The 26,684-nt window shown below is 48.5% G+C and overlaps 1 protein-coding gene across 1 annotated transcript in view; it reads right to left on the bottom strand.

Moving 5' to 3' along the window:
* Window positions 1-26,431, bottom strand: part of XRCC4 (X-ray repair cross complementing 4) — a 79,936-nt gene extending 53,505 nt beyond the window's left edge. Inside the window, exon 1 of the mRNA XM_085848930.1 lies at window positions 26,397-26,431. Within this exon, the coding sequence (XP_085705056.1) occupies window positions 26,397-26,416 (20 nt within the window). The 5' untranslated portion in view covers window positions 26,417-26,431. The remainder of the gene's footprint in view (window positions 1-26,396) is intronic.
* Window positions 26,432-26,684: the final 253 nt, after the last annotated feature.

Genomic DNA, 26,684 nt, shown 5'->3' with positions numbered 1-26,684 from the left:
CACGATGAGGCTGAGTCTTTGGGCCTCTCACTCTCTCTCTCTCTCACCACAGGCTGGTCGGTGGTCTTTCTGTCTACCATCTCCTCTCCAGCCTCGCCCCCCCCTGCTCTCTCTGCGATTTGTCCCCACCACATTTCCGCTGGACGCTCAAGGTCCGCCAACAACCCCCTTCTAGTAAAACTACCAAAATCACGAATCCCTGCTCACCTTCACTCTTTCATTCCTCTTTTTCCCGCCTTTGGAATAAACTCCCTCACTCTCGATCCCATTCTTCCCTCCAGGCCTTCAAAACAGCTGTTCACCACCACCTCTTATCATCCCCCATCCAAATCCTCGATCTTTTCTACCCCCGATAATCCACCCAAGCCCACCTCCTTCAAATTCCCTGCATTCCTTCCTGAAAGTCCCTGTAATGCCCATCGTGTATTCCCCATGTTCCCCACCACATCCCTCTCCCTTCCACAGAACTCCTCATGTCTCTGTTCCCCATTGTTTTGTCCTTCCCACTCCCGCCCCCCTTGTTTCATGCCCCCATTGCTGTGTGTTGTGTGTTAGCTCTTACACGAGCCTCGTCAAGGTATACAAAAAAAGTGTTCTCCTCCCCGCCCCCCCCCCCCCGCCCTCCACAATTTTTCTTCTGCATTTTTCCAGGTCCTGGGTCAGAAATTGTATATCGTTGTCTAGTTGTGTCAATTATTAAAGCCAACCGGTTGTGTGTTGTGGTTTCAAAAATTCCGGCAATTTCAGTGTTGCATAAGGATGGCTGTGTGAGTCAGTTCGGTAGTTCCCAATGAATCAGGTGGGACATATCGAGTTTAAATTGTCACACACACTGAAGGGTAGAGTTAAAACGTACAAGGTAGGGGGTAACTTCATCTGCATGTCACACAATAGTGCTAATTGCAATGTTGTAATTTTTTTAATTTTCTTAAAACCGATGTCGCCAGCTGTTGGACGACTTGGGACGAGTCTGGGATCAGGAAAGGGGGTAGTGTTACGGATTTCAGAATCCGGTCTGATAAATGCATCCACACATCCAGGTCCTCAGACACTTATTTCCTTAAATGCATGTTCAGATAAGCCCCATCCCCATGTCTAATGGGATCTTAAATGTGACGCGTTGAGAAGGTGAGAGAATAGATCCCATCTCTTTTGGGACACTATTTTTTTCTTGACGACAGACACGTTCACACACATTTCTTTCACGAGCTCTGAAGCCCGCCCTCATTTTACCTCAGCGGCAATCTTTCGTGAGCTCCTACGCCCGCCATTTTTTTGAGAGCGCACGGGTCATCATGGCAACCGTGCCCCAGTGGGGCGGGGTGAGCTTGGGGCAGACGGCACCCCACGGATACGGCCCGGGGATATAAAAACGAGTGAGAGGTACGTTCTGAAGAGAAAAAGTCCGAGGAGAAAAAGTGAGGAGAGAAAGGATGGGAAAAAAGCGTTTTGAAGAGAAAAGCGTGAGGAGAGGAAAAGGAGAGAACTGTAACATGAGTCATTAGTTTAAAATGGAATATGTACAGCGCATCCATGGCTCCAAATTTGAAGAATCCAGCTTGGCTCATTTTTTTTGCCATGGAGTGTTTTAGCAATCATTTGGCTCAAACTCTAAATCTATGTGACTGTCGAGAAGTTTGTGAACTGTCGTCAATATTATGCACGAATGCAGTCAGGTAGAAAAGTTGGTCATAATGAAGATTTCCCCCCATTTTGCGTACGTAATATGTGAATGCAAATGAAGGCAGCTGCATATCCAGTGGTCTCGATTAAATATTGCTGAAGCAATATAAATAATCTTTGCAGCAAGATCTCATTTGCATTGGTTTGATCGATACCATCAGTGTCCTTTCAAGGAGCTTGTGTCTTATGGCAAGCACTGCATTTGGTGGTGTGCCATTGCCTTTCCTGTGGTAATAATCACAAGTGGGAAGTTGGGTTATGGCCAGGATGTTAGCTTTCGGAAAGATACCTTGGGATCTTTATCGTCCACCAGCACCAGATGCTGGCTGAGAGGACGTCCAGATTTATGTCACGGCAAACGCGACACTCTAGATGAAACACCATGCCTAGGAAACAACAATCCGCCAGTTGATAAATCGGGTTGGGAATCTAACCCAGATGAGAAAGTTATAAGTTAAGTGGGCCAACTACAAGCTATCCTTTGGTGGGTTAGAGAATAAAATAATGACAAAATGAAAGTTAACAGTTTGGGAATCAGAGTGCCAAAGCGAAAAATACAAATTGAAAACAGCATTGGTTCTGACTCAGTTTTCAGGACCAACAAAGAGATAAACTGATTTGAAGAAACAGCCAAAGTCAGCAAAAGTGTGTGTATTGTGAGTGAAATAAGAAGAAAATAAAAGAGAATGGTCCATGGTGCATTATGACATTCACGAACAATGAATGGAATGACAAAGATCATCAAAGGCAGCAGAGAGATCAAAAGAATGGTTGTTGATATAGTTTGCTGTTGGCAATGCAAATGGTGCAGATGGTAAATAGTGGATGATTCATGGTACAAATGGTAAATAGTGGATGATTCATGGTACAAATGGTAAATAGTGGATGATACATGGTACAGATGGTAAATAGTGGATGATACATGGTGCAGATGGTAAATGGTGCAGATGGTAAATAGTGGATGATGCATGTAACCGATGGTAAATAGTGGATGATACATGGTACAGATGGGAAATAGTGGATGATACATGGTAAATAGTGGATGATGCATGGTACAGATGGTAAATAGTGGATGATACATGGTACAGATGGTAAATAGTGGATGATACATGGTACAGAAGGTAAATAGTGGATGATACATGGTACAGCTGGTAAATGGTAAATAATGGATGATACATGGTAAATAGTGGATGATACATGGTACAGATGGTAAACAGTGGATGATACATGGTACAGCTGGTAAATGGTAAATAACACTGAACAACAAATTTCAAAAAAAATTTTTTACTGGAGATGTGTAAAGTGATTAAGACTAATTTGGGTACGCTGATTTCAAAAATCATAACCGTTTTGCTGTATCACGTCAGGATTTTCAGGAACAGAAATATTCCCATTGCCTAGAAGTCAGGATTTCAATGAAATTTACATATGTCTTTAACATGTCTATTTCGTACAATTGTTGTTAACTTGTGTTATATTTCTTTCTTTCAGATAAAGATGAGTAGGCGTTCCTGTACCAATCATCCTGACAACTTCTGTTATGTCTGTGGTCGGTATACCAAAAACGATCAACAGCGAAGTATATCCACAGCAGTGAAAATGAAGGCTGCCTACTTTCACTACTTCGGGTGTAAGGTGGGGGACCAAGAACAGAGCTGGGCACCACACATCTGCTGCACAAGCTGTCACACAACCTTGACTCAGTGGTTGGTGGGCAAGCGCGCGAGCATGCCATTTGCGGTGCCCATGATATGGCGTGAGCCGCAGAATCATCATGATGATTGTTATTTCTGCTGCACAAGCATCGCCGGCTTCAACAAGAAGAATAAAGGTCACATCAAGTACGCTGACTGCGTCTCTGCTCGTAAACCTGTGCCTCATGATGACGAGAACCCCGTTCCAACACCTCCAGCTGATCAGAACATAGCTGTAAGCAGTGGTGAAGAAGATGGTGATGATGAACCTTTTGAACCCGACACTCAAGAATCACACCTTCTGAACCAGGGAGACTTAAATGATCTTGTAAGAGATCTCTCGCTGTCAAAGGCGAAGGCAGAGCTGCTTGGATCAAGGCTGCAGCAGTGGAATCTACTTGAACCTAACACCAAGATATCCTTGTTCAGAGCACGTCACAGAGACATGGCTGAGTTCTTTGAGATGGAAGACACGATGACATTCTGCAGTGACATCAATGGTCTGTTGAAAGAACTTGGGTGTGATCACGATCCTGCAGACTGGCGCCTCTTCATCGACTCGGGGAAGAACAGCTTGAAGGCTGTTTTGCTCCACAATGGCAACGAGAAACCATCAGTCCCACTGGCTCACGCGTTCGGCATGACAGAGACCTATGAGACTATGCGGCAGCTGCTTGATTCCATCAAGTACAATGACTTCAATTGGCACATCTGCGGAGACTTGAAAGTGGTGGCGCTGTTGTTAGGGCTGCAGTCAGGCTACACGAAATACATGTGCTTCCTTTGTCTCTGGGATAGCAGAGACGACAAGAATCACTGGACGAAGAAAGATTGGGAAGAGCGAAAAGAGCATGTACCTGGTCGACACAACGTGAAGCATGTCGCCCTTGTCGACCCAGCCAAGGTTTTCCTTCCACCACTCCACATAAAGCTCGGCTTGATGAAAAGTTTTGTACGGGCAATGGATCTGAATGGGCGTGGGTTTTTATACCTCAAGGAAAAGTTTGGCAACACCTTGTCGGAGGCCAAGATCAAGGCTGGTGTCTTTGTTGGACCGCAAATCCGACAGATTATGAAGGACGAAACTTTTCCGACAACTCTAAACCCCAAAGAGCTGGCAGCGTGGAGGAGCTTCAAAGCTGTGACGGACAACTTCTTGGGGAACGAGCGCGCGGACAACTATGAAGAAATAGTGCAGCAGCTGCTGGAGTCCTTCAGGAAACTTGGCTCCAGGATGTCCCTGAAAATCCATTTCCTACACCAGCACCTGAACTTCTTCCCTGACAACTTGGGAGCAGTCTCGGACGAGCACGGCGAGCGATTCCACCAAGAGATTTCACTCATGGAGACGCGTTACCAAGGGCGGCACAACCCGAACATGATGGGCGATTTCTGCTGGTTCCTGCATCGTGAAACTGACACAGAGCAGCACAAACGCAAAGCCAAATGCCTAAAGCATTTTTAATTACATTCTAGTGGAGTTTTTCTGTAATTTCTATAATTTTGAAGCATTCATGATGAAATAAATGAATAAATGAATTTTTGTAAATTTCATTGAAATCCTGACTTCTAGGCAATGGGAATATTTCTGTTACTGAAAATCCTGACGTGATACAGCAAAACGGTTATGATTTTTGAAATCAGCGTACCCAAATTAGTCTAAATCACTTTACACATCTCCAGTAAAAAATTTTTGTTGTTCAGTGTAATGGATGATACATGGTAAATAGTGGATGATACATGGTACAGAAGGTAAATAGTGGATGATACATGGTACAGAAGGTAAATAGTGGATGATACATGGTACAGAAGGTAAATAGTGGATGATACATGGTACAGAAGGTAAATAGTGGATGATACATGGTACAGCTGGTAAATGGTAAATAATGGATGATACATGGTAAATAGTGGATGATACATGGTACAGAAGGTAAATAGTGGATGATACATGGTACAGCTGGTAAATGGTAAATAATGGATGATACATGGTAAATAGTGGATGATGCATGGTGCAGATGGTAAATAGTGGATGATACATGGTACAGATGGTAAATAGTGGATGATACATGGTACAGAAGGTAAATAGTGGATGATACATGGTACAGCTGGTAAATGGTAAATAATGGACGATACATGGTAAATAGTGGATGATACATGGTACAGATGGTAAACAGTGGATGATACATGGTACAGATCGTAAATAGTGGATGATAAATGGTGTAGATGGTAAAGAGTGGATGATACATGGTGCAGATGGTAAATAGTGGATGATACATGGTGCAAATGGTAAATAGTGGATGATACATGGTGCAGATGGTAAATAGTGGATGATACATGGTGCATATGGTAAATGGTGCAGATCATAAATAGTGGATGATACAAGGTGCAAATGGTAAATAGTGGATGATACATGGTGCAGATGGTAAATGGTGCAGATCGTAAATAGTGGATGATACATGATGCAGATGGTAAATCGTGGATGATACATGGTACAGATGGGAAATAGTGGATGATACATGGTAAAGATGGTAAATAGTGGATGATGCATGGTACAGATGTTAAATAGCGGATGATACATGGTACAGATGGTAAATAGTGGATGATACATGGTACAGATGGTACTTCGTGGATGATACATGGTACAGAAGGTAAATAGTGGATGATACATGGTACAGCTGGTAAATAGTGGATGATACATGGTAAATAGTGGATGATACATGGTACAGATGGTAAATCGTGGAAACATGGGAGAGATGGTAAATGGTGGATGATACATGGTACAGATAGTAAATAGTGGATGATACATGGTGTAGATGGTAAAGAGTGGATGATACATGGTGCAGATGGTAAATAGTGGATGATACATGGTGCATATCGTAAATAGTGGATGATACATGGTGTAGATGGTAAAGAGTGGATGATACATGGTGCAGATGGTAAATAGTGGATGATACATGGTGCATATCGTAAATAGTGGATGATACAAGGTGCAAATGGTAAATAGTGGATGATACATGGTGCAGATGGTAATTGGTGCAGATTGTAAATAGTGGATGATACATGATGCAGATAGTAAATGGTGCAGATGGTAAATCGTGGATACATGGTGCAGATGGTAAATGGTGCAGATGATACATGGTGCAGATGGTAAATAGTGTATGATACAAGGTGCAGATGGTAAATGGTGGATGATACATGGTGCAGATGGTGAAGAGTGGATGGTAAATGGTGCAGATAGTAAATGGTGCATTACACATGGTGCAGATGGTAAATGGTGGATGACACATGGTGCAGATGTTAAATGATACATGGTGCACATGGTAAATAGTGGATGATACATGGTACAGATGGAAATAGTGGATGATACATGGTACAGATGGAAATAGTGGATGATACATGGTACAGATGGAAATAGTGGATGATACATGATCCACATAGTAAATAGTTGATGATACATGGTACAGATGGTAAATGATACATGGTGAAGTTGGTGTGGGAAACTGCATTGTTAATTGAATTTATAATGAGGTAAGATACCAATTAGCTTTAGTTAGTGCTGTGAGAAATAATTTAATAAATATATGCTGGGAAAGCTCGTTGGGAGGTAATTGTGCACATTCCTCAATAGTCGTAAAAACCTTGCAAAACCTTATCTATTTGCTGACCAGATGGCCAGAGCAAGAAGTCACATGTTATTTCCTCCCCTCACCAAGCTGTTAGTTACATATATTGTTACGAATCTGGAAACCATTCACATTCACACATACAGTTGACCCCAAGTTTAGCTATTTCGTTAAGTATATGTGGACAGTTAGAATCTCTCCCCTGTCTAATGGGTTAATTTCATGGGTGCGCTGCGGGCTTCTTTTATAGTCAGGTGTTTACATCTTTAAATCTACCGGACGCCAGCGGAACCCTCGCTTCACTCCTCCTCCCACTCTGCGGGTGAACAAGCGCTTCACTCACCCAGCTTTCACTTCACACCACGGCACCATAACGCACGCGTTTCTGACTACGGACGTGGGCAGAGCCCCCCCCTCCCATCTCAGAGCTGACTCCACCCCAGCAATATGGAATGCTCCTCCCGTCCAATCAGGGGTGAGATCGCCTCAGCTCTGACTCCGCCCCATCATAGAAGAATGTCTCCCCTCTCGACACTGGGGAAGACAACAAAAGAGCCTCTCTCGGGGGAGGGCACCGAGACGCCAACATGCCCCCTTCCTGCAATTGTGGCTGGCCACCACGACACACGAAAACGCCCCATCCAATCCGGAGGCGAGTTACAGGAGAGCGGATCACTCCACCCTGCATGGGAGAGGGATAAGAAGGATCGCGAGCTGTATCCAGGGATGGTGTGTGTTGTTCGTTGGTTCCTTGGAGGTCGCTCCTTGCTTCTGGTCTGCTGGACTCTCGTGGTCGTCAGTCATCGTCCGTGGCTGGCCGGGTCGTTGGTAGGATCCTGATTCTTGGGTTGGAGTCCCACTGGGGTGGGTTGTGTTGGAGCGCTCGAGCTGGGATCCCCGTTCCCTTCCACGGACTCCAAGCTCCACAAGTGCGAGTCGGTAAAACCGCATGAGGCAGCCAGGTATCCGCCGAAACTCTGCCCCCCCAGCTTGCCTATCCTCCGCGACTGGAGACTCCAATAAAGGCCAGCAGGCTCCATTTCTTTTTGGGTGTGTGCGTCTGTTTGGCCAGTCTTGTAAGTGGAACTGTTAAGTGATTGCCATTATAAATTTGCCTGCATTTATATTCATGGTTCAGTCTGCTCTGTGTTTCCCTCCCTATTATATTGCCTATTGTAAAAAAAAAAAAAATAAATAAAAAACTGTTAGATGTTCCAGTTCGCTGTCTGTGCTTTCTTTCATTGACCCAGTCTGGTTCGGGCTAGAGAATTAGGGAGGCCGATTGTGCCGTAAATTGTTATTTGGACTGGCGAGGCTTTGGTAATTCCAGCTCGGTTACGCCGGATCCGAGTCGGTTTGGACAAAGTCGGCCGAGGGAATGGCTTCCCTGGTAGCTGGACCGCATGGCTAATTAGGTGAATTGGAAACAGACAAAAAGACTCTAACCGCGCGGTCGAAATATTGGCGTCTACGGTCCATTAAGCGACCAGTCGACTTCGGAGTTGTCCGGAGTGATGACCTTCAATTCCGGGTGTTCAGGTGGAGACAGCCCAACTGCTCCATCGCGCTGGCATTCCTCGCCCCCGAACACGGCACTACAACAATTGGTGTCAGGAGTGGGATACGGACTCCTCCGCCTCCACAACTAAATTTGCAGGACACAAACTACAACAATTGGCGTCAGGAGCGCGATTCGGACCCTCCGCCTCCATAGAGAAATTCACGGGATTCGGATCAGGGGTGCACGGAGCAAACCCCCCCCCACCCCCATTCCCTACAAATTAAGAGCGTTTAAATTGTTCTCAGGACGAATCATGGCGGGCCAAGACGGGCTGGAGCAGGTGGGTTCAGACCTAAGCTTAGGGGAATCCATGGTCCAGGACGACACCTCCATGCAAGAAGACGCCCCCCTGCGATCGGACCCAGAGGTTGTAATGGGCGCGGGAGGGGTGGCGTATGACCCCCCCCCCCGTCGGATTCCCCCACACCCAATCCCTGCTGGTTCCGCACAACATCGTGGCAGATCGGCTCCGCCGAGTCCACGTGACATGAGCCAGTTGATGGACATGTTAAAAAAATGAATGCGAATGCGCAAAGAATAGATGCAAATATGCAAGCACAGAGGAGTGATATGCAAGTACAGAGGAGTGATATGCAAAGAATGGAAAGCTGAATGAATGCGAATGCGCAAGCAATGAAAGAGGATTTACAAGACTTACAAACACAAATGAAAGGTGAAATGCAGAGCATGGGGTTAAACCTGCAGGCGAGTCTGGAGGAGGTGAAAGGCGAAATGCGGACGGTGGTCCGGAAGTTTGCAAATGCGGCCAGGACAGTATGTGAAGAGGTGACCGAGTCGAGGGGGAGTGTAACGGTTGTTCGGACCGCAATGGAGACGGGTGAGGTCGAGGGGACGAGTGACGCTACGATAGTCACGGATAAATCCCGTAAACCCGAACAGGAGATGACGGAGATAATAATGACAGAGACGCAGAAATCAACAGAGGGAGACAAATTGCACGAAACTAAAGTAAAAGAGGAACACACACGTAGAACTGGTGAGGGACATTGGGGTTTAGCTTGGGGAATGTGTCGGGGCCCAATGCGAGCTGGTCAGATTGACCTCCCACAGGAACGAGGGGAGACGGTATGCTCCCTCGAGGCAGGCCGTGACGAGGTGAGTCCGGTGAGGCCGTGCAAGGTCGAGCGGATGCATGGTGCGAAAGGGCACATGCCGAGCTTGGGGGGTATAGTGTTGCGGAAATGGGCCCTTAGTGGGTTATTAAATGTAGGATTAGCCCAGATCCCCACTTAAATGCATGTTTAGCCAGGTTGTTTGGTAATCGGACGTTACGTGTGTCGGGAGGTGTAGCAGGCTGTCCAGTGTTCATACAGTGGTGGTGTACCGAGAGGAACCTTCTTTTTCCTTCCCCCCTGCTAACGAGCCCCCACCCAGCGTGCTGACAGTCAGTCAGCAAGACGTGCCAGCAACCCATTGGCGGAGAACTGTTGCAAACTCGAACAATGGAACAATCACGTGTCCCCGGGGTGGTCGGAAATGCCCGCCCCGAAAGGCAAGGAAGGAACTGCTTGGTCTGTCTGCGATCTGAGTTATGAGGAGTGGCTTGGCCGGCTGTTCCTCCTTGGCCATAGATCCAGCATGCAGGTCATTCCCAGATTCATCCTGAATCCAACCACTGAGACTCTGACTGTCCATACTCCCTGCACGGCTTGATGACGTCTTTTGATCCCGTCGATCCGCCTGCGGAGCCCAACACCCAGATTTGACCTGGTCTGTTGTACAGGCCAGGCCTGGATTGCATACTGGACCTTGTGAGAAACCAGCTGGAACACACCATAGATCTTTCTTTCCTGTGCCATCGACCTTACAGGGGCTGGACGCGCCGAGGCTGGTGCGTGAGCGGTGCCGCCAAAAGGACGTCATCGCCGCCATCTTGCCACGTGGCATGCGCGAGCTGGGCGCTCGAATCCGACACCATCGACTTGTCACGGGCCGCATTCGTGCCTTCAACACTTTTCCTCTCGTCCATGAGGCACCACGAAGTACTCCGTGTCTTGTCTATATGTTGTCCAGGCGTTAGGTTTATTTTGCTAGGGCTCCCTTCAAAACCCGTATCAAAAGCTCCCTAGGTAAGAGCGGGTTATAGATTAATTATAACGTTCGTGAATGCTTTGCTTGCGTCGTATTCCCCGATGTGTCCCCAATAAATCTGGCTGAGTTATACGAAATTTGCCGCCTTGAATTTAATCGTGCCGCGCTGAGGAACAATCGCTCGATTTGTATTTAAAACCAAACTGGCTACAGACTGCAGCAGACTTCGCTCGGTCTCTGATCAAACCCAGTCTGTAGCCGGGATCTATATCCCCAACTGGTAAGGCACATGGGTACGTTGGTATCGTGATCTGAGGCGCGTGACCCGAGACCGGTGCCGAACTAGCCGGTATTATAACCCCTGAGACGGCGGTGCTGTTAAGTGCCACCGAATCTTCAACAATAGAAACCCCAGGATCTTTTGGGCTAACCCAAGCACCCGATGTGAATGTTCCAGAGTGTGTTGAAAGGTGTGCAGAATGTGAGTGACATGGCATGCATGAGTGCATGCGTGGAAATGGGAGGTGGACCGATCCAGACGGGAGACGTGGGTCGTGTAACGGACGGGAACGACGAGCATAATGGGCCGCACGGAATTGTTTTGGAAACCGCGCCGGCTCCGTGGGAGGCTGCGTGCGCGGCCCGTTCCCTGTTTTGTGGGCGGGCTGGGTGCGCACGACTCCGTGATCGGGAGCCGGCATTGAAACGTTCCGCGCTTGGTACAAGACACCAGCGCGGATGGCTAAAATGGTGACGATGGTGTGAATTTGGAAAGCACGTGGCCCCAATGTGAGCCTGTGTACGGAGGCCGATGGGTTGCGCGCCGCGAGTACTGTTCGCGCGACGCGCGGAGCAAGTCCCTGCGACGACATAGCCGGTCCCGCTTGCGTTGAAAGCCTCGTGGTGCGGTTCATGTGCGAGTGACATCACCGGGGATCTCGCAGCACAAAATCTGGGTGAGTGGCGCATGGTGCTTCACATGGCAGACGGCTCGAGAGCGATCGGTTGTTGCAATCGACGGGGCGACGTTACGCTGTTATTTATCGCCCGAACGGAGGAGACGTGGGTGTCGAAAACCACCGCCCTGACGACGCAAAGATGGCCAGGCCTTGCAAGAGTGCCCGATCCCCGGCCAGGATGTGGCAAGCATCCGCGCCCAGGCAAAGGAGCGCTAGTTTAGGGGATGGGGGTTAGCGTAGATAGAATGGCCTCATGGGGTATGAGCAGCCCTCCATGGGGCATGGTGGGATCAGTTCGAGGAAATTTAGTTTAGAATTTAGAACGGATGGGAGAAATAGACAGACATGGTAAGAGTAGCGGGGACGTAGCTTTTTTTTTTGTATACCTTGTCGAGGCACGTATGAGAGCTAACACACAACACACATCAAGGGGGGCATGAGACAGGAGGGGAGGGAGTGGGAAGGACAAAACAGTGGGGAACAGAGACATTAGGAGGTCTTTGGAAGGGAGAGGGATGGGACGGGGAACATGGGGAATAGAAGATGGACATTACAGGGACTTTCAGTGAGGAAAGCAGGGAATTTGAAGGAGGTGGACTTGGGTGGATTATCGGGGGTAGAAAAGATCGAGGATTTGGATGGTGGATGATAAGAGGTGGTGGTGAACAGCTGTTTTGAAGGCCTGGAGGGAAGAATGGGAATGAATAGAGTGAGGGAGTTTATTCCAAAGGCAGGGAAAAAAAGAGGAATGAAATAGATAGAATTAAATGGAATGATAGAATTAAATAGAATTAGCGATAGAATTAGCGAGAGAATTAAATGGAACGTGCATTAGAATAAGGGATGATGGGGAGTACGAATTAGTGAAGGGAACATTGCTCGCAGAGTGTCAGTGTTGAAGTGAATTGGTGAAATAAAAATAAAACGAAGTGAAAGAAACATAATGAATGAATGTGGGTCAGCGGCCCTGAGTTTGAGTGGAGTGAATGTGGAATGCATTGTGCGAATGAATGATTGGGGGATGAGTGAATCCCACCCAAAAGAACCGGGGTTAGTGTAACGTTAGCGGGTTAGCTTAATTAACCAAACGGATGTTGTTTTGTTGTTGGTGTGAATGAAGGCACGAAACCTTTTTGAAGGGTGCAGGAGTCTATTGACCGGCTGGGAGCATGGCTGTGGAAAGGTGAGTACTGAGTAAAGGGCACCCCGGGCACGGAGGAGTCTGCCAGAGTAGGCCATGGGTCAAAGCGACCAGGATAGTGAAATGGGCATGGGCGACCCTCGGAATGGGACCCGGAGCACCAGAAATGCCACGTGGGGATACAAGGGGGAGTAGCCAGGAAGGGCACTCCCCGCGTTCATTCAGAGTAGGTAGGCTCAGAGACAGCCTCAGCTGCCCGGGGGTGCCGTAGTTCGAGTTCGGCAGAAGGGAATCCTTGCCAATTGAGCCACGCTGCCCAGCCATGAAATTGTGCAAGGGCACGAGAGAAAATTTGCGGGTCAGGCCCAAATTAATAACGAGCACCACCACAGGCGACGGGAATCATGGTTTCTAGAACAAATAGTTTGTTTAGAAAATAATAGAACAAGAGACAGGTGTGTTGGAAAGTCCCGGGGATAGTTTAAAGTTTAATAAAGGATAGCACAGATAGGAAATGTGTACCCCCTTCACACCATCCATCCCTTCGCTCTACGTACGCCGCTGGATCCACCGTGGAAAGATTGTGGAGGCTGCTCTGAGGCTCCATTGGGCCTCGAAACAGATCCACTTGTCTCCTCATGTCCCCTCAAGAGAGATCTTGGGGGTTGGGGATAGACAGTGTAGGACAGGTTAGCCGGACAAAGACGATAAAGGGAGTTAGGGACACTTGGAATAATAAAGAGAAAAAAAATAAATATATATATATATATATATTTTTTTTTTTTTGTAAAAAGGGGGGAAAAAAGGGGTAAGTCTAAATTTTGTTGTTGCAAACTAAGGGAGTGGGTATGGACAAAGACAGGCAAAGGCGATAGGTTGGGGGAGACAGTAGGGTAGGTCCGAGCCCATTTTCGGAGCGGCTGGCACCACCGCACTCCCTCCAGAACCTCACGGACCAGACCAGAGGTGGGCCAGCTTCATATGCCGGCCTGTTTGTGCTGCATCTGCTGGTCCACATTTGCCTCACAAAACTTTGCCTTGCCTGTATTTGCCTTGACCCCGTGCCTGCCCAGCCCTTGTTTGCATTTCCCCCGTGTCAACCATCTCCAGCATGTGTGCCAGGACCATCTCCTCAAGTTTTGCAAGGACTGCCCTGCAGGCAGCCTCACCACGGGGACTGCATTTGACCTGCAAAATGATTGACTTTGCTGTGCCCTTTTCCCACAGATCACAGGTCCTGGGCCATGGTTAGTGTAAATAGTAGGAAATGTATATAATCTTTAAAACCCACCTGTTTGTTTGTGTTCACGCCGACAATATTATTTAAGTTGTCTGAGTGAGTCTGATAGTTTAGTTACGCAGCACACTCGGTTATTTATTTTTGGGACATGTATTCAAATGTCGCACTCAGGGATCCATAGGTAAAACGTACTTGGGGAAAAACCTAAACCTGCATGGCACACGAAAATTTACGACTCGGTACGAGACTATAAAAAAAAGGGGGGGGGGGACAGTGTTACGAATCTGGAAACCATTCGCATTCACACACACAGTTGACCCAAAGTTTAGCTATTTCGTTAAGTATATGTGGATAGTTAGAATCTCTCCCCTATGTCTAATGGGTTAATTTCATGTGTGCACTGCGGGTTTCTTTTACAGTCAGGTTTTTTTACATCTTTAAATCTACCAACGCCAGCGGAACCCTCGCTTCACTCCTCCTCCCCACTCTGCGGGTGAACAAGCGCTTCACCCGCCCAGCTTTCACTTCACACCACGACGCCATAACGCACGTGTTTCTGACTACAGAGGTGGGAGGAGCCCCGCCCCCTCCCCCCTCAGAGCCGACTCTGCCCCAGCAAGATGGAATGTTCCTCCCATCCAATCAGGGGTGAAATCACCTCAGCTCTGACTCCACCCCATCATGGAAGAATGTCTCCCCTCTCCACACTGGGCCCCCCTCCTCCAATTGCGGCTGGCCACAACACCGAAAACGCCCCATCCAATCCGGAGGCGAGTTACAGGAGAGCGGATCCCTCCACCCCGCACGGGGGAGGGATAAGAAGGATTCCGAGCTGTATCCAGGGTTGGTGTGTGTTGTTCCTTGGAGGTCGTTCCTTGCTTCTGGTCTGCTGGGCTCTCCTGGTCATCGGTCATCGTCCATGGCTGGCGGGGTCGTTCGTAGGATCCTGGCTGCGCTTGTTGGATTCTGATTCTTGGGTTCGAGTCCCACCAGGGTGGGTTGTGTTGGAGTGCCCTTGCTGGGATCCCCGTTCCGTTTACGTGATTGGTTATGCCGTTTAAGTGATTGCCATTGTAAATTTGCCTGCGTTTATATTCGTGGTTAAGTCTGCTCTGTGTTTCCCTCCCTATTGCCGTAAATTGTTATTTGAACCAGCACGGCTTTGGTAATTGCCGCTCAGTTACGCCGGATCCGAGTCGGTAACAGCGATTTGGTTTGGACAAAGCCAGCCGAGGGTGTGGCTTCCCCGGTAGCTAGACCGCGCGGCTAATTAGGTAAATTGGAATCAGACAAAAAGATCCTAACCGCGCGGTCAAAATATTGGCGTCCACGGTCCATTCAGCGAGTTGTCCGGAGTGAAGACCTTCAATTCCGGGTGTTCGGGTGGAGACGGCCCAACTGCTCCATCTAGCGGTTGTTCCTCACCTCCGAACCCAGCACGACAACAATATATTGTTACGGTTGTGGAAATTCACAGAACACCAGTCAGCTTCCCCGGAGGTCAGATATTTCGGTAAGTGTGTGTTCCAGGTTAGAATTCCCCACCAATGTATAAAGGGATTTATTCGTGTGCCGGGCTGTGCATCTTTGAGTTCGCCGTTATTCTTTCTCTACTTTTTATTTTAACAATAACAACAACAATAACAACAACTACAACTCAACGAACACGTCCACGTTTGATGGCGATTTCCACCACGTCCGCGTTTGATGGCGATTTCCACCACGTCCACGTTTGATGGGGGCGGATCCAGCCTGGGTGAAGGTTCAAAGGTGAAAAGGAGGAGGGCGCTGATTTCGGTTGGCAAAGCCCAGCGCAGGCCCTCCCCTTGGGGCTATAAAGGGCCGCGTTCTCTCGCCGACAAGTGTGTTGTTGTTGGCTGGGTTGGAGAGCGGTTAGTTGAGAGCCGCCGAGCCACCGGCACGAGTTGAGCCGTTGGAGTTCGGAGTGGAAGGGTTGGAGAGCCTGTGGGAGCTGGCGAGAGCAGTGGAGTTTGTTTGCTGGAAGGTTCGCCACCGTACAAGTTGCTCATCAAGCCGCCCAAGCGACTGGCGCGTTCGCGACGCACCGGGCCGAACGGAGACACCAGGGGTCGTCGATAGAGGGGACCCATTGAGTCACCACGAGGGTGGCCAGGTAGTCGGCCCGGTCTCTCAGGGCCTATTCCGGTTATCCCGGCCCTGAGTGCATTAAAGGCTCGCAAGCCCGGTTCTTTCTTTCTTGGGTTTTGCATGAAAGCCTTGTCCTTAAGTAGAATCGTTGTTAAGTGCCTGTATGTACATTGCATAATAGACTAGGCTGTAGGCTTTTGCTCGTGTCTTGTCCCCTTTTCCCCCATTGACTGCTTATGTGCTGGGTGAAAATAAACACCATATTGTTTGAATGTCAACCCGCTCGCTGCGTAACTTTCTCCATTGACTGCCATGATGCATTTGGGAAATTAGCTGGCTGATTACAAAGCCGATAAAATAATCTGGTCCGACGGGATCTGGCGAATTAAAACCGCTCGGCATTCGCATGCGGAACGAGCCGCTTTCGTGGCTCGTTTTCGTGCAGGCCCCGTCGAGGTATAAACTCCCGGCATTTCTGTCCACGCGAATAGTTAGGTATATCGATAATTCGGCGATTGACCCTGTAGCGCGTGGACAGAATAGTTGGCTGGTTTATGGTGTATTAAAAACACCCGGATCTGGGTTTCGGCGTTTGTCCAGAAGCTACGACTAGATTGTCGCGTTCGGTGGACGCGCGGCCTGGATTGGGCTGAAAAGGTCATGCGCACACCGAACCGGCAGAAATCTATAACAATATGTTTGAGTGAAATAAGACTTTTGGGGGTTTCATCAGGTGAAGGTCCGGCATCACCCCATAAGGCATAAAGGTATTTATAATTCCTTTTGTCGAGTAACGACTTGGTAGGGGGTGGAGGAATTGGGCAGAGAGTTGTTGAACTTCCTAGTTGGGAAACAGCATTAAAGGGGCAATGCCTAGGAAATTAAGTCGCCAAGTCACGGGGATGGCAGAGAGGCACAGGTATTGCCACAAGGGCGAGTAACAAGGGTATTTTGTACCAAGGTTGAGAGAGCCGGAGGCCAAAGGGTTTGAAGAAGTCGCTGTAAATAAGAAGAGTGCTGACGAGTGCTTGGATAGATTGTAAGTACGGTTTTGGGGAACCATCATCGAAAAGGAGCGGATGGCGATGTGCCCGCCTCAGGGTCAAACGCCGAGTATATGAATAAGCTCTATGGGTCGAGTTCTTCAAAGGATTTATAGTTACGGGCAGAGTGAACCGAAAAACAGATTGAATTTTCTTTAAGGGGGTATGTTCCACCGGGATAGAATTGAAAACTTGAGAAGATAATTAATGGAGAAAGAGAAAGACAAAATGACTCGAAAACTAGTCGATTGGAAAACTTTTGGCAGATGGGCCGAAGAAAGCCTTAAGAGAGACGAGCAGTCAAAGAGAGCAGGTATAAAGGGGAGTTTAAAAGATGTGCAAGCTACCCTTAAAGAGGTCCAGTAAATGTTACCGGTGATAGCTCCCCTCCCTCCCTCCGCAGGGAGCATGGGGAGGAAGCATTCAGATGATAGCACAAGCAACGGACTAGAGTGCGAAGGAGGTGCGAAAGAGGGTGCAACTTTTGCAGCCACCGGGAATCCATATGGAGGGAATGGCAATGGAGATGCAAAGAATTATAATTGAAGACAATAAACCACCCGAGATGGAACTTGAGAGAGCATGCCCAACGATTGAAAAAAAGGATGCTGAACCCGGTAACAAAATCAGCATCAGAATTATTTAATTCATCGCGCATGGAACCAGAGTGATTTACAAGCCATGAAAATGCAAATGAAAGATTATGATGATAACTGAGAAGTGTTCGTGGAACAGATGTTTTATTACATAAATTCAAACAAAGCTAATCAATCATGACGATGAGCTCGGGTTAATGATAACAGTATTGCTGGTCAAGATATGGTGCAAAACAAAAGACTTAGCCTGGTGGATGGATATCGCACCTGCAGAAGAAACCGAAAGAGCTTATAATGCCCGAGTGCAGCAATTACTTGTCCATTTAAGAACAGCTATAAATAAGCCCACCTGAAGAAAATTGGGGGAAAATACAAGGCTGTAAACAAAAGAAAGATGAATAACTGGAAGAATTTACGCATAGATTGTGACAAGTTATTGTACAACATTCGGGGTTGGGTGTAGCTACAATACCGTATGACTTGCTGACTAACTTGTTTGCAGAGAGAATGCTGCCATCTGTGACAAAACAGATAAAGCTAGTGAAAATTGGATGGGAAGGTGAACCACCAGGTCAAATGCTAGCAGCAGCTAAGCATTGCTTCAAAGCTGCAGCCAAAACAGAAACCATTAAAGCGGAGAATTTGCAAATGTTTATGGTGGAAGATTATAAAAGAAAATTGCAGAATGAAAGGCGAGAGGAGGAAGATAGTTGGGATTCAGACGATTATCTGCCACGTCAAAGGAGGGGGAAAGATACCAACTGCCCCACATGTGAGTTTGGCAGAAGAATCTGATGATGACGAGACATCCCCTTCCCCAATTGAGTCAAATTGGAAAACAAAGCCAAAATGGAGAGGTGTGAAAAATAGTGACAGAGCACCACCCCCTTGTGGGCTATCTCCAAGCTCGAATGCTTGTTGCATCTGTGGATAGGTGGGACATTGGAGGATAAATTGTCTGCGTAACTGGTGGTCGAGCAGAGATTCCCAAGTGCGGTACAAAGGGCTGCCGGGAGAAAGCCGACAGGAGAGACAGCACGAGAAGCGGTATTGACAATGCGAGAGCGGGTTGACCTCTGCGCTACCGTTATTAACTGCGACCCCTTCAGACGAGCCGACCTTAAATCTGAAGGTAAATGGGAAACACGTTTCATTTCTGGTAGACACAGGAGCTACTTGCTCGACAATTAAGAAGGACGTTATGCCCACCGCACCTTTAACACTTGCAAGCGTAGTGGGAATTTCTGGTGTAGCTGAAAGGATTCCTGTAACACAAAACCTGACTGTTGAATATGGGCCTTTGGAGGCACACCATGCCTTCTTACTTGTGGCAAATTCACCTGTAAATTTATTGGGACGAGATTTGCTTTGTCGCTTGGGATGCACGGTGAGATGCAAAATGGAGTGTATCTGGATATCTCAGAGATCAAAGAAGCAGAAACCTTCAGATGCTATCACGATCAATTGGACCTGCAGTGTATTGGTGGCGAGTGTGAGAAGGAAATGTCTGAGAGTTAACTGAGCAGAATCTGGCAGAGTTAAAAACTATTCCCTATTTAAAACTTTTGCTGGAGCCTCATGATGAAAATATGGGGGGAAATGTGGCAGAGTGGGTTGAATCCCTATACAGTACAGCATACTATGATGTTTTGGGAGAGGATGTAAACGATGCAAATCAAGTACAAAATGCGCTAGGTATGAAATTGAATATAGAAACTGCTGATCTTTGGATGGGGAAAGATGGAATTGGATTGGAAGTGAGAACTACACAACAGCAATGCGACTTGATGTACAAACCCAGAAATACAACGCCGCACATTACATTAATTGTTGCAAAAGGACACAAAGCTAAGGAGATTGGGCCGATGATCACATGATTGAAGGGATTGCCAAGACAGTATTTATGTCAAGTACGGGGCCGAAATTTGTATGGTATGGAAAGGAATGAAGGATACATGTGAGAACAGCCTCTTGTAGATTCTGTGGCTGTTTTTGAGCAAATAAATATGCTATCATTTAGAGAAATGTTATCGATGGTCGAGAAAGAGGAACTGTTGGCACAGGTGCCCAACGAATTGTGGACTACACACCCAAATGAAGTAGGGAGAATAAAAGATGCGGAGCCAGTGCATATTTATGAAGGATAAAGCCAAGCCCCTACCTCGTATTTAGCAATATCCTATCTGGAAGGAGGGCAGAAAAGGAATCACCCCAGTAATCACAGCACTACGCGATCAGGGGGTAATTAGAGAGACTGTCATTGAATGTAATATGCCAATTTTACCTCTAAAGAAGCCAGGTAAACAGACGTGGCGATTTGTGTCAGACTTAAGGGAAATTAACAAATGCATAGTGTCAATTCACCCTGTGGTACCGATTCCAGTGACTATATTGTCATCAATTCCATCCGATACAGTGCGTTAAACCACTAATCAATTGAAGCAGCGCGTTCTTTTCTGAACCAATCCAGGAGGATTCACAGAACCTGTTTGCTTTCACCTATGAAGGGGTGCAGTATTACTTGGATTGTGCTGCCACAGGGGTTTGCGGATAGCCCTACATTGTTCTCATGAATGCTCCACAAGGATTTGAATGACATAGCGCTTATCGAAGGGTATACTTTGGTATAGTATGTTGATGATTTGCTGATTTGCTCAACATCAGAGGATAATTGCAAAAAAGGACACATTAACCTTTTAAAGAGCACTAGCTGCCAAAGGTCATAAAGTGCCAAATGACAAGTTACAACTATGCGAAACCAAGGTAAGATACCTGGGGCATGTATCGAGTGGAACCTCGAGGAGATTGTCAAATGGCAGGGTGCAGGCAATTTTGAACATTCCGAAACCCAAAATAGAGAAAGAAATGAGACGTTTCTTGCGGATGGCTGGATATTGTAGACAGTGGGTACCTGATTATGCAGCGCTGGTTCGACCACTGTTGGACATGATGCTGGTGGAGTGGACACAACAGGCATAAGAAAACTTTGTTAAGGTCAAAACAGCTGTCAACAACACCAGCCTTGGGTTCGCCTGATTATAATAAGACATTTTACCTATACATCCATGAGAGAGATGGATTTGCATCGGCAGTTATAACACAGCAGCACGGTGAAAAAAATGCGTCTATCAGCATATTACAGCACGAAACTAGATCCGGTGGCGCAAGGATTTTCACCATGTTTGAAGGTAGTAGCTTCTGCTTCATCTGCTGTACAAACCACAAGTCAGATTGTGATATCGCTTTTAGCACTTCGGGTCCCACACTGTAAAGTTCTGTGTTGCTGAAAGCAAAAACACAACACCTTTCGGCAGGAAGAGCCATGGCATATGACCTCGTGCTAATTAAAGCAAAGAATACAATAATCAAACGATATCCTGCACTGAACCCAGCGTCCTTTATATCAATTGCAGATGATGGGGAAGAACATAACTGCGAGGAGGTAATGATGGAGACCGCTACTTCCTGGAAAGACTTAAAGGCCATCCCGCCGCAAAACCCTGAAATTATAGCCTTAGTCGATGGCTCATCAACATGAGCAGCAGATGGGTCATTACTGTCAGGATATGCAGTGTGCTCCTTCCAAAATATCCAGTGATAAAGGATCACATTTCACATTGGATATTACCAAAGAACTCTGCAAAGCTTTGCAAATAAAACACTTCCACTGTCCATGCCATCCTGAGTCTGCAAGGGAAGTAGAATGCCAGAATGGCATACTTAAGAACAAACTTGCTAAAATATGTGATGAAACAGGATTGAAATGTCCGGACGCTATTCCTCTGGCACTGATGTCAATGAGGTCAACAGTAAACAGGCGCAGCGGATTGTCCCCACATGAAATACTAATGGGGAGACCGATGCGAGTGCTGGTAACCACTCCATTAACGCTGAAGCAGATGGACATACACATGATGGACAAAACAGTGATTAACTTTTGTATTGCCTTAACAAAGGTTGTCAAAGAATTCAACTTGCAGGTTAAACAAGTGCAACCAGAACCAGCTGCGGAGGAACACCACGTCATCCAGCCCGGCAACTGGGTGTACATCAAGGTGTTCAAGCAAAAGAACGCACTGAGGAAATGTTGGACCGGACCCCACCAGAATTATTGAAATTTGTAAATATTTGCTATTTTCATGAAATGTGTTCATTTTTATAAACTGTATCCGTGTATTTGTAGTGGGGTTCGAGTATTACACACATACACACATAATCAGACGCACCTCCTGACTGTTATGGTGAGTATCGTCGCGGATTATGTCTCAGAGCAAAACCACATAACCCACACAGAGCAACCGTCTGTCTGCCACCCAGACAATTGTTCCTGCTAATGCAAACCATTCAACAAGAAGGCATGTGATGTGATCGGCGGGAAAATCAAACACTGGTGTTGGACTGTCCAATAGTTGGACTGTGTCCATTGGGGATCGGCAGAGTGCGCGTCACACTCCACATGTTTCGATATATATATATATATATATATATATATATATATATATACACACACACACACACACACACACACACACACACACACACACACACACACACACACACACACACACACACACACACACACACACACACACACACACACACACACACACACACACACACACACACACACACACACACACACACACACAGTAGACGAGGAGCAAGTCGTCACCATTGGGACCGAAAAAAAGTGCTGACATAGACATGTGACGACTTACGCATATGCGAACATTCATGATGACTGTGGGGTGAAGGATGAAGTCGTGCGTGGCCTGGACACGTACGTGTGAGAGGGCGCAACAATCTCTAAGCCGGCTATTGTACCAAAAGGGAAACACAATCCTCGGGGCATAGGTGGAGGTTCATTGGTGAGGTGGAAAGTGATCAAGTAAAGATGGAATTCATGAATCACTTTATCAAAAGTAAAGATAATGAACAACTGTAAGACAACTCGTATACCGTCGGTGATGGTATATGCCCATCGACAAATGTGGAATGAATGGCTGTTAGAATTCATTCATTGGAATTAATGTAGAATGAGTTTTCATATGGAATGAAAATTCATATACCATCGACAAATTACATGCCACACAGTCATCGTGATGACTACCACTCAATACCTATGTGAAAGTGAGTGTGGTGATGTACAAAACAAGCCAATATAAAACCATGATCGGACTTCAACACTAAGCTCGATCGATCCTTTACTCCTTTGCCAGAGACTGCATTGCGCAGCCTGTCTACCTACCTCTTCAGATGCATGTGGGACGGCACGCTGACTGAGCTGAACGCAGCGCAGTTATATATAGCCTATCACTGGCGGTGTACACCAATGAGCGTGCATCACGATTCCATGAAACCGGGCTTCTCACGAGGAAGCAGTTCCATGTGACAAGTAAGGCGTGGTAATTTACTTGAGTTTCCATTACGCGGGAACGGACATCTGATGACTTAGAGATGACGACTTACAGACTTTATTCAGTCTGTAAGTCTATTTAACATTAGATACATTCGGGACTTTTTGACACTGCCGACTTTGGCGAAGTGACGAGTTACACGCTGCCGACTTGCGCCTAGTCTACTACACACACACACATATATATATATATATATATATATATATATATATATATATATATATATATATATATATATATATATATATATATATATTTCTTTATTCGAACCACTGACTCGATGAGTGAAATTAAAGATCAGTACCTTACAGGTGATGGAGAAAGATCGGTACCCTCCCTCTTCATGTTACATTATGTTCCCCAAATCCCCTCATACTTTTCCAGGTCACATTCCACTCCCCATATCCTACCTCCCCTCCTTCTCAATGTCGCATTCCAATCCTTGACTGCCCATCCCCCCTCCTTCGCCATGTGGCATTCCGCTCCCCGTATTCCACTCCCCCTATTTCTCCATGTCACGCTCCACTCCCAGTTGGCCATATCCCCACCCCCACCTTCTCAATGTCACATTCCACTCCCCATACGCCGCCTCCTTCTCCATTTCACATTGTGCTCCCCGTATCCCACTCCCCCTCCTTCTCCATGTGGCTTGCCACTCCGTGTCAGCTGTATTACCCCCACCTCCATGTCACCTTCTGATCCCCGTACTCCCCCCCACCCTTATTCTCCCTGTCACATGACACTCCCATATTCCCCTCCTTCTCCCTGTCACAATACACTCCCTGTATCCCCCTCTTGCCTGTTGCGCTTCACTCCCCGTATCCCCCTCCTGCCTGTTGCGCTTCACTCCCCGTATCCCCCTCCTCCCTGTTGCGCTTCACTCCCCGTATCCCCCACCCCTCCTTCACCGTCGCACTGCATTCCTCGTATCCCTCCTCCCCCCTGTCGCAATACACTCCCCGTATCCCACGCCCACCCTTATTCTCCCTGTCACATGACACTCCCCATATTCCCCGCCTTCTCCTTGTCGCAATACACTCACTGTATCCCACCTCCACCCCCACCCTCCTTCCCCCTGTGGCACTACACTCCCCATAAACCCACCCCCTCCTTCCCCCTGTCGCACTGCACTCCTCGTATCCCACCCCCCGTCGCACTGCACTCCTCGTATCCCACCCCCTCCTTCCCCCTGTCGCACTGCACTCCCCGTATCCAACCCCCCTGTTGCGCTTCACTCCCCGTATCCCCCTCCCCTCCTTCCCCTGTCACACTGTACTCCTCGTATCCCACCCCCCTCCCGTCGCACTGCACTCCTCATATCCCACCCCTCCTTCCCCCTGTCGCACTGCACTCCTCGTATCCCTCCTCCCCTCTGTCGCAATACACTCCCCGTATCCCACCCCCACCGTTATTCTCCCTGTCACATGACACTCCCCATATTCCCCTCCTTCTCCCTGTCACAATACACTCCCTATATGCCCCTCCTCCCTGTTGCGTTTCACTCCCCGTATCCCCCTCCTCCCTGTTGTGCTTCACTCCCCGTATCCCCCTCCCCTCCTTCCCCTGTCGCACTGCACTCATGGTATCCCACCCCCTCCTTCCCCCTGTCGCAATACACTCCCTGTATCCCACCTCCACCCCCACCCTCCTTCCCCCTGTCGCACTACACTCCCCATATCCCACCCCCTCCTTCCCCCTGTCGCACTGCACTCCTCGTATCCCACCCCCTCCTTCCCCCTGTCGCACTGCACTCCTCGTATCCCACCCACCTCCTTCCCCCTGTCGCACTGCACTCCTCGTATCCCACCCCCTCCTTCCCCCTGTCGCACTGCACTCCCCGTATCCCACCCCCTGTTGCGCTTCACTCCCCGTATCCCCCTCCCCTCCTTCCCCTGTCGCACTGTACTCCTCGTATCCCACCCCCCCCGTCGCACTGCACTCCTCGTATCCCACCCCCTCCTTCGCCCTGTCGCACTGCACTCCTCGTATTAAACCCCCTCCTTCCCCCTGTCGCACTGCACTCCTCGTATCCCACCCCCTCCTTCCCCTGTCGCACTGCACTCCTCGTATTAAACCCCCTCCTTCCCCCTGTCGCACTGCACTCCTCGTATCCCACCCCCCATCGCACTGCACTCCTCGTATCCCAACCCCTCCTTCCCCCTGTCGCACTGCACTCCTCGTATCCCACCCCCCCCCATCGCACTGCACTCCTCGTATCCCAACCCCCTCCTTCCCCCTGTCGCACTGCACTCCTCGTATCCCACCCCCTCCTTCCCCCTGTCGCACTGCACTCCTCGTATCCCAACCCCTCCTTCCCCCTGTCGCACTGCACTCCTCGTATCTCACCCCTCCTTCCCCCTGTCGCACTGCACTCCCCGTATCCCACCCCCCTGTTGCGCTTCACTCCCCGTATCCCCCTCCCCTCCTTCCCCCATCGCACTGCACTCCTTGTATCCCACCCCCCATCGCACTGCACTCCTCGTATCCCAACCCCCTCCTTCCCCCTGTCGCACTGCACTCCTCGTATCCCACCCCTCCTTCCCCCTGTCGCACTGCACTCCTCGTATCCCACCCCCTCCTTCCCCCTGTCGCACTGCACTCCTCGTATCCCACCCCCTCCTTCCCCCTGTCGCACTGAACTCCTCGTATCCCACTCCCCCTCCTTCCCCCTGTCGCACTGCACTCCTCGTATCCCACCCCCTCCTTCCCCCTGTCGCACTGCACTCCCCGTATCCCACCCCCTGTTGCGCTTCACTCCCCGTATCCCCCTCGCCTCCTTCCCCTGTCGCACTGCACTCCTCGTATCCCACCCCCTCCTTCCCCCTGTCGCACTGCACTCCTCGTATCCCACCCCCTCCTTCCCCCTGTCGCCTGCACTCCTCGTATCCCACTCCCCCTCCTTCCCCCTGTCGCACTGCACTCCTCGTATCCCACCCCCTCCTTCCCCCTGTCGCACTGCACTCCTCGTATCCCACTCCCCTCCTTCCCCCTGTCGCACTGCACTCCTCGTATCCCACCCCTCCTTCCCCCTATCGCACTGCACTCCCCGTATCCCACCCCCTGTTGCGCTTCACTCCCCGTATCCCACCCCCCGCCCTTATTCTCCCTGTCACATGACACTCCCCATATTCCCCTCCTTCTCCCTGTCACAATACACGCCCCGTATCCCCCTCCTCCCTGTTGCGTTTCACCCCCGTATCCCCTCCCTCCTTCCCCTGTTGCACTACACTCCCCGTATCCCACCCCCCTAATCTTCATTCCTCCAAAGTGTACCTCACCCCTTGAGGACGCTCCACATCCCGAATTCCCGACCCCAGCGAATCTCGTACCGAATTTTCCACAAGTGCACCACGTCATTCAATCATTCAATCATCTCTCATCTCTCATCTCTCATCTCTCATCTCTCATCTCTCATCTCTCATCTCTCATCTCTCATCTCTCATCTCTCATCTCTCATCTCTCATCTCTCATCTCTCATCTCTCATCTCTCATCTCTCTCTCTGTACTGTTCGAACAGGCCCAGACCGGGTAGCGCGCGCACAGGGCGACACGGGTATATAATTAAA

Source organism: Eptatretus burgeri, chromosome 12 (genome assembly GCF_056783735.1).
Source record: "Eptatretus burgeri isolate ZD-2024b chromosome 12, Ebu_testis_v1, whole genome shotgun sequence".
Classification (NCBI taxonomy): domain Eukaryota; kingdom Metazoa; phylum Chordata; class Myxini; order Myxiniformes; family Myxinidae; genus Eptatretus; species Eptatretus burgeri.
Note: the sequence above shows the minus strand (reverse complement) of the source record. Positions and strands in the feature narration are given on the sequence as shown.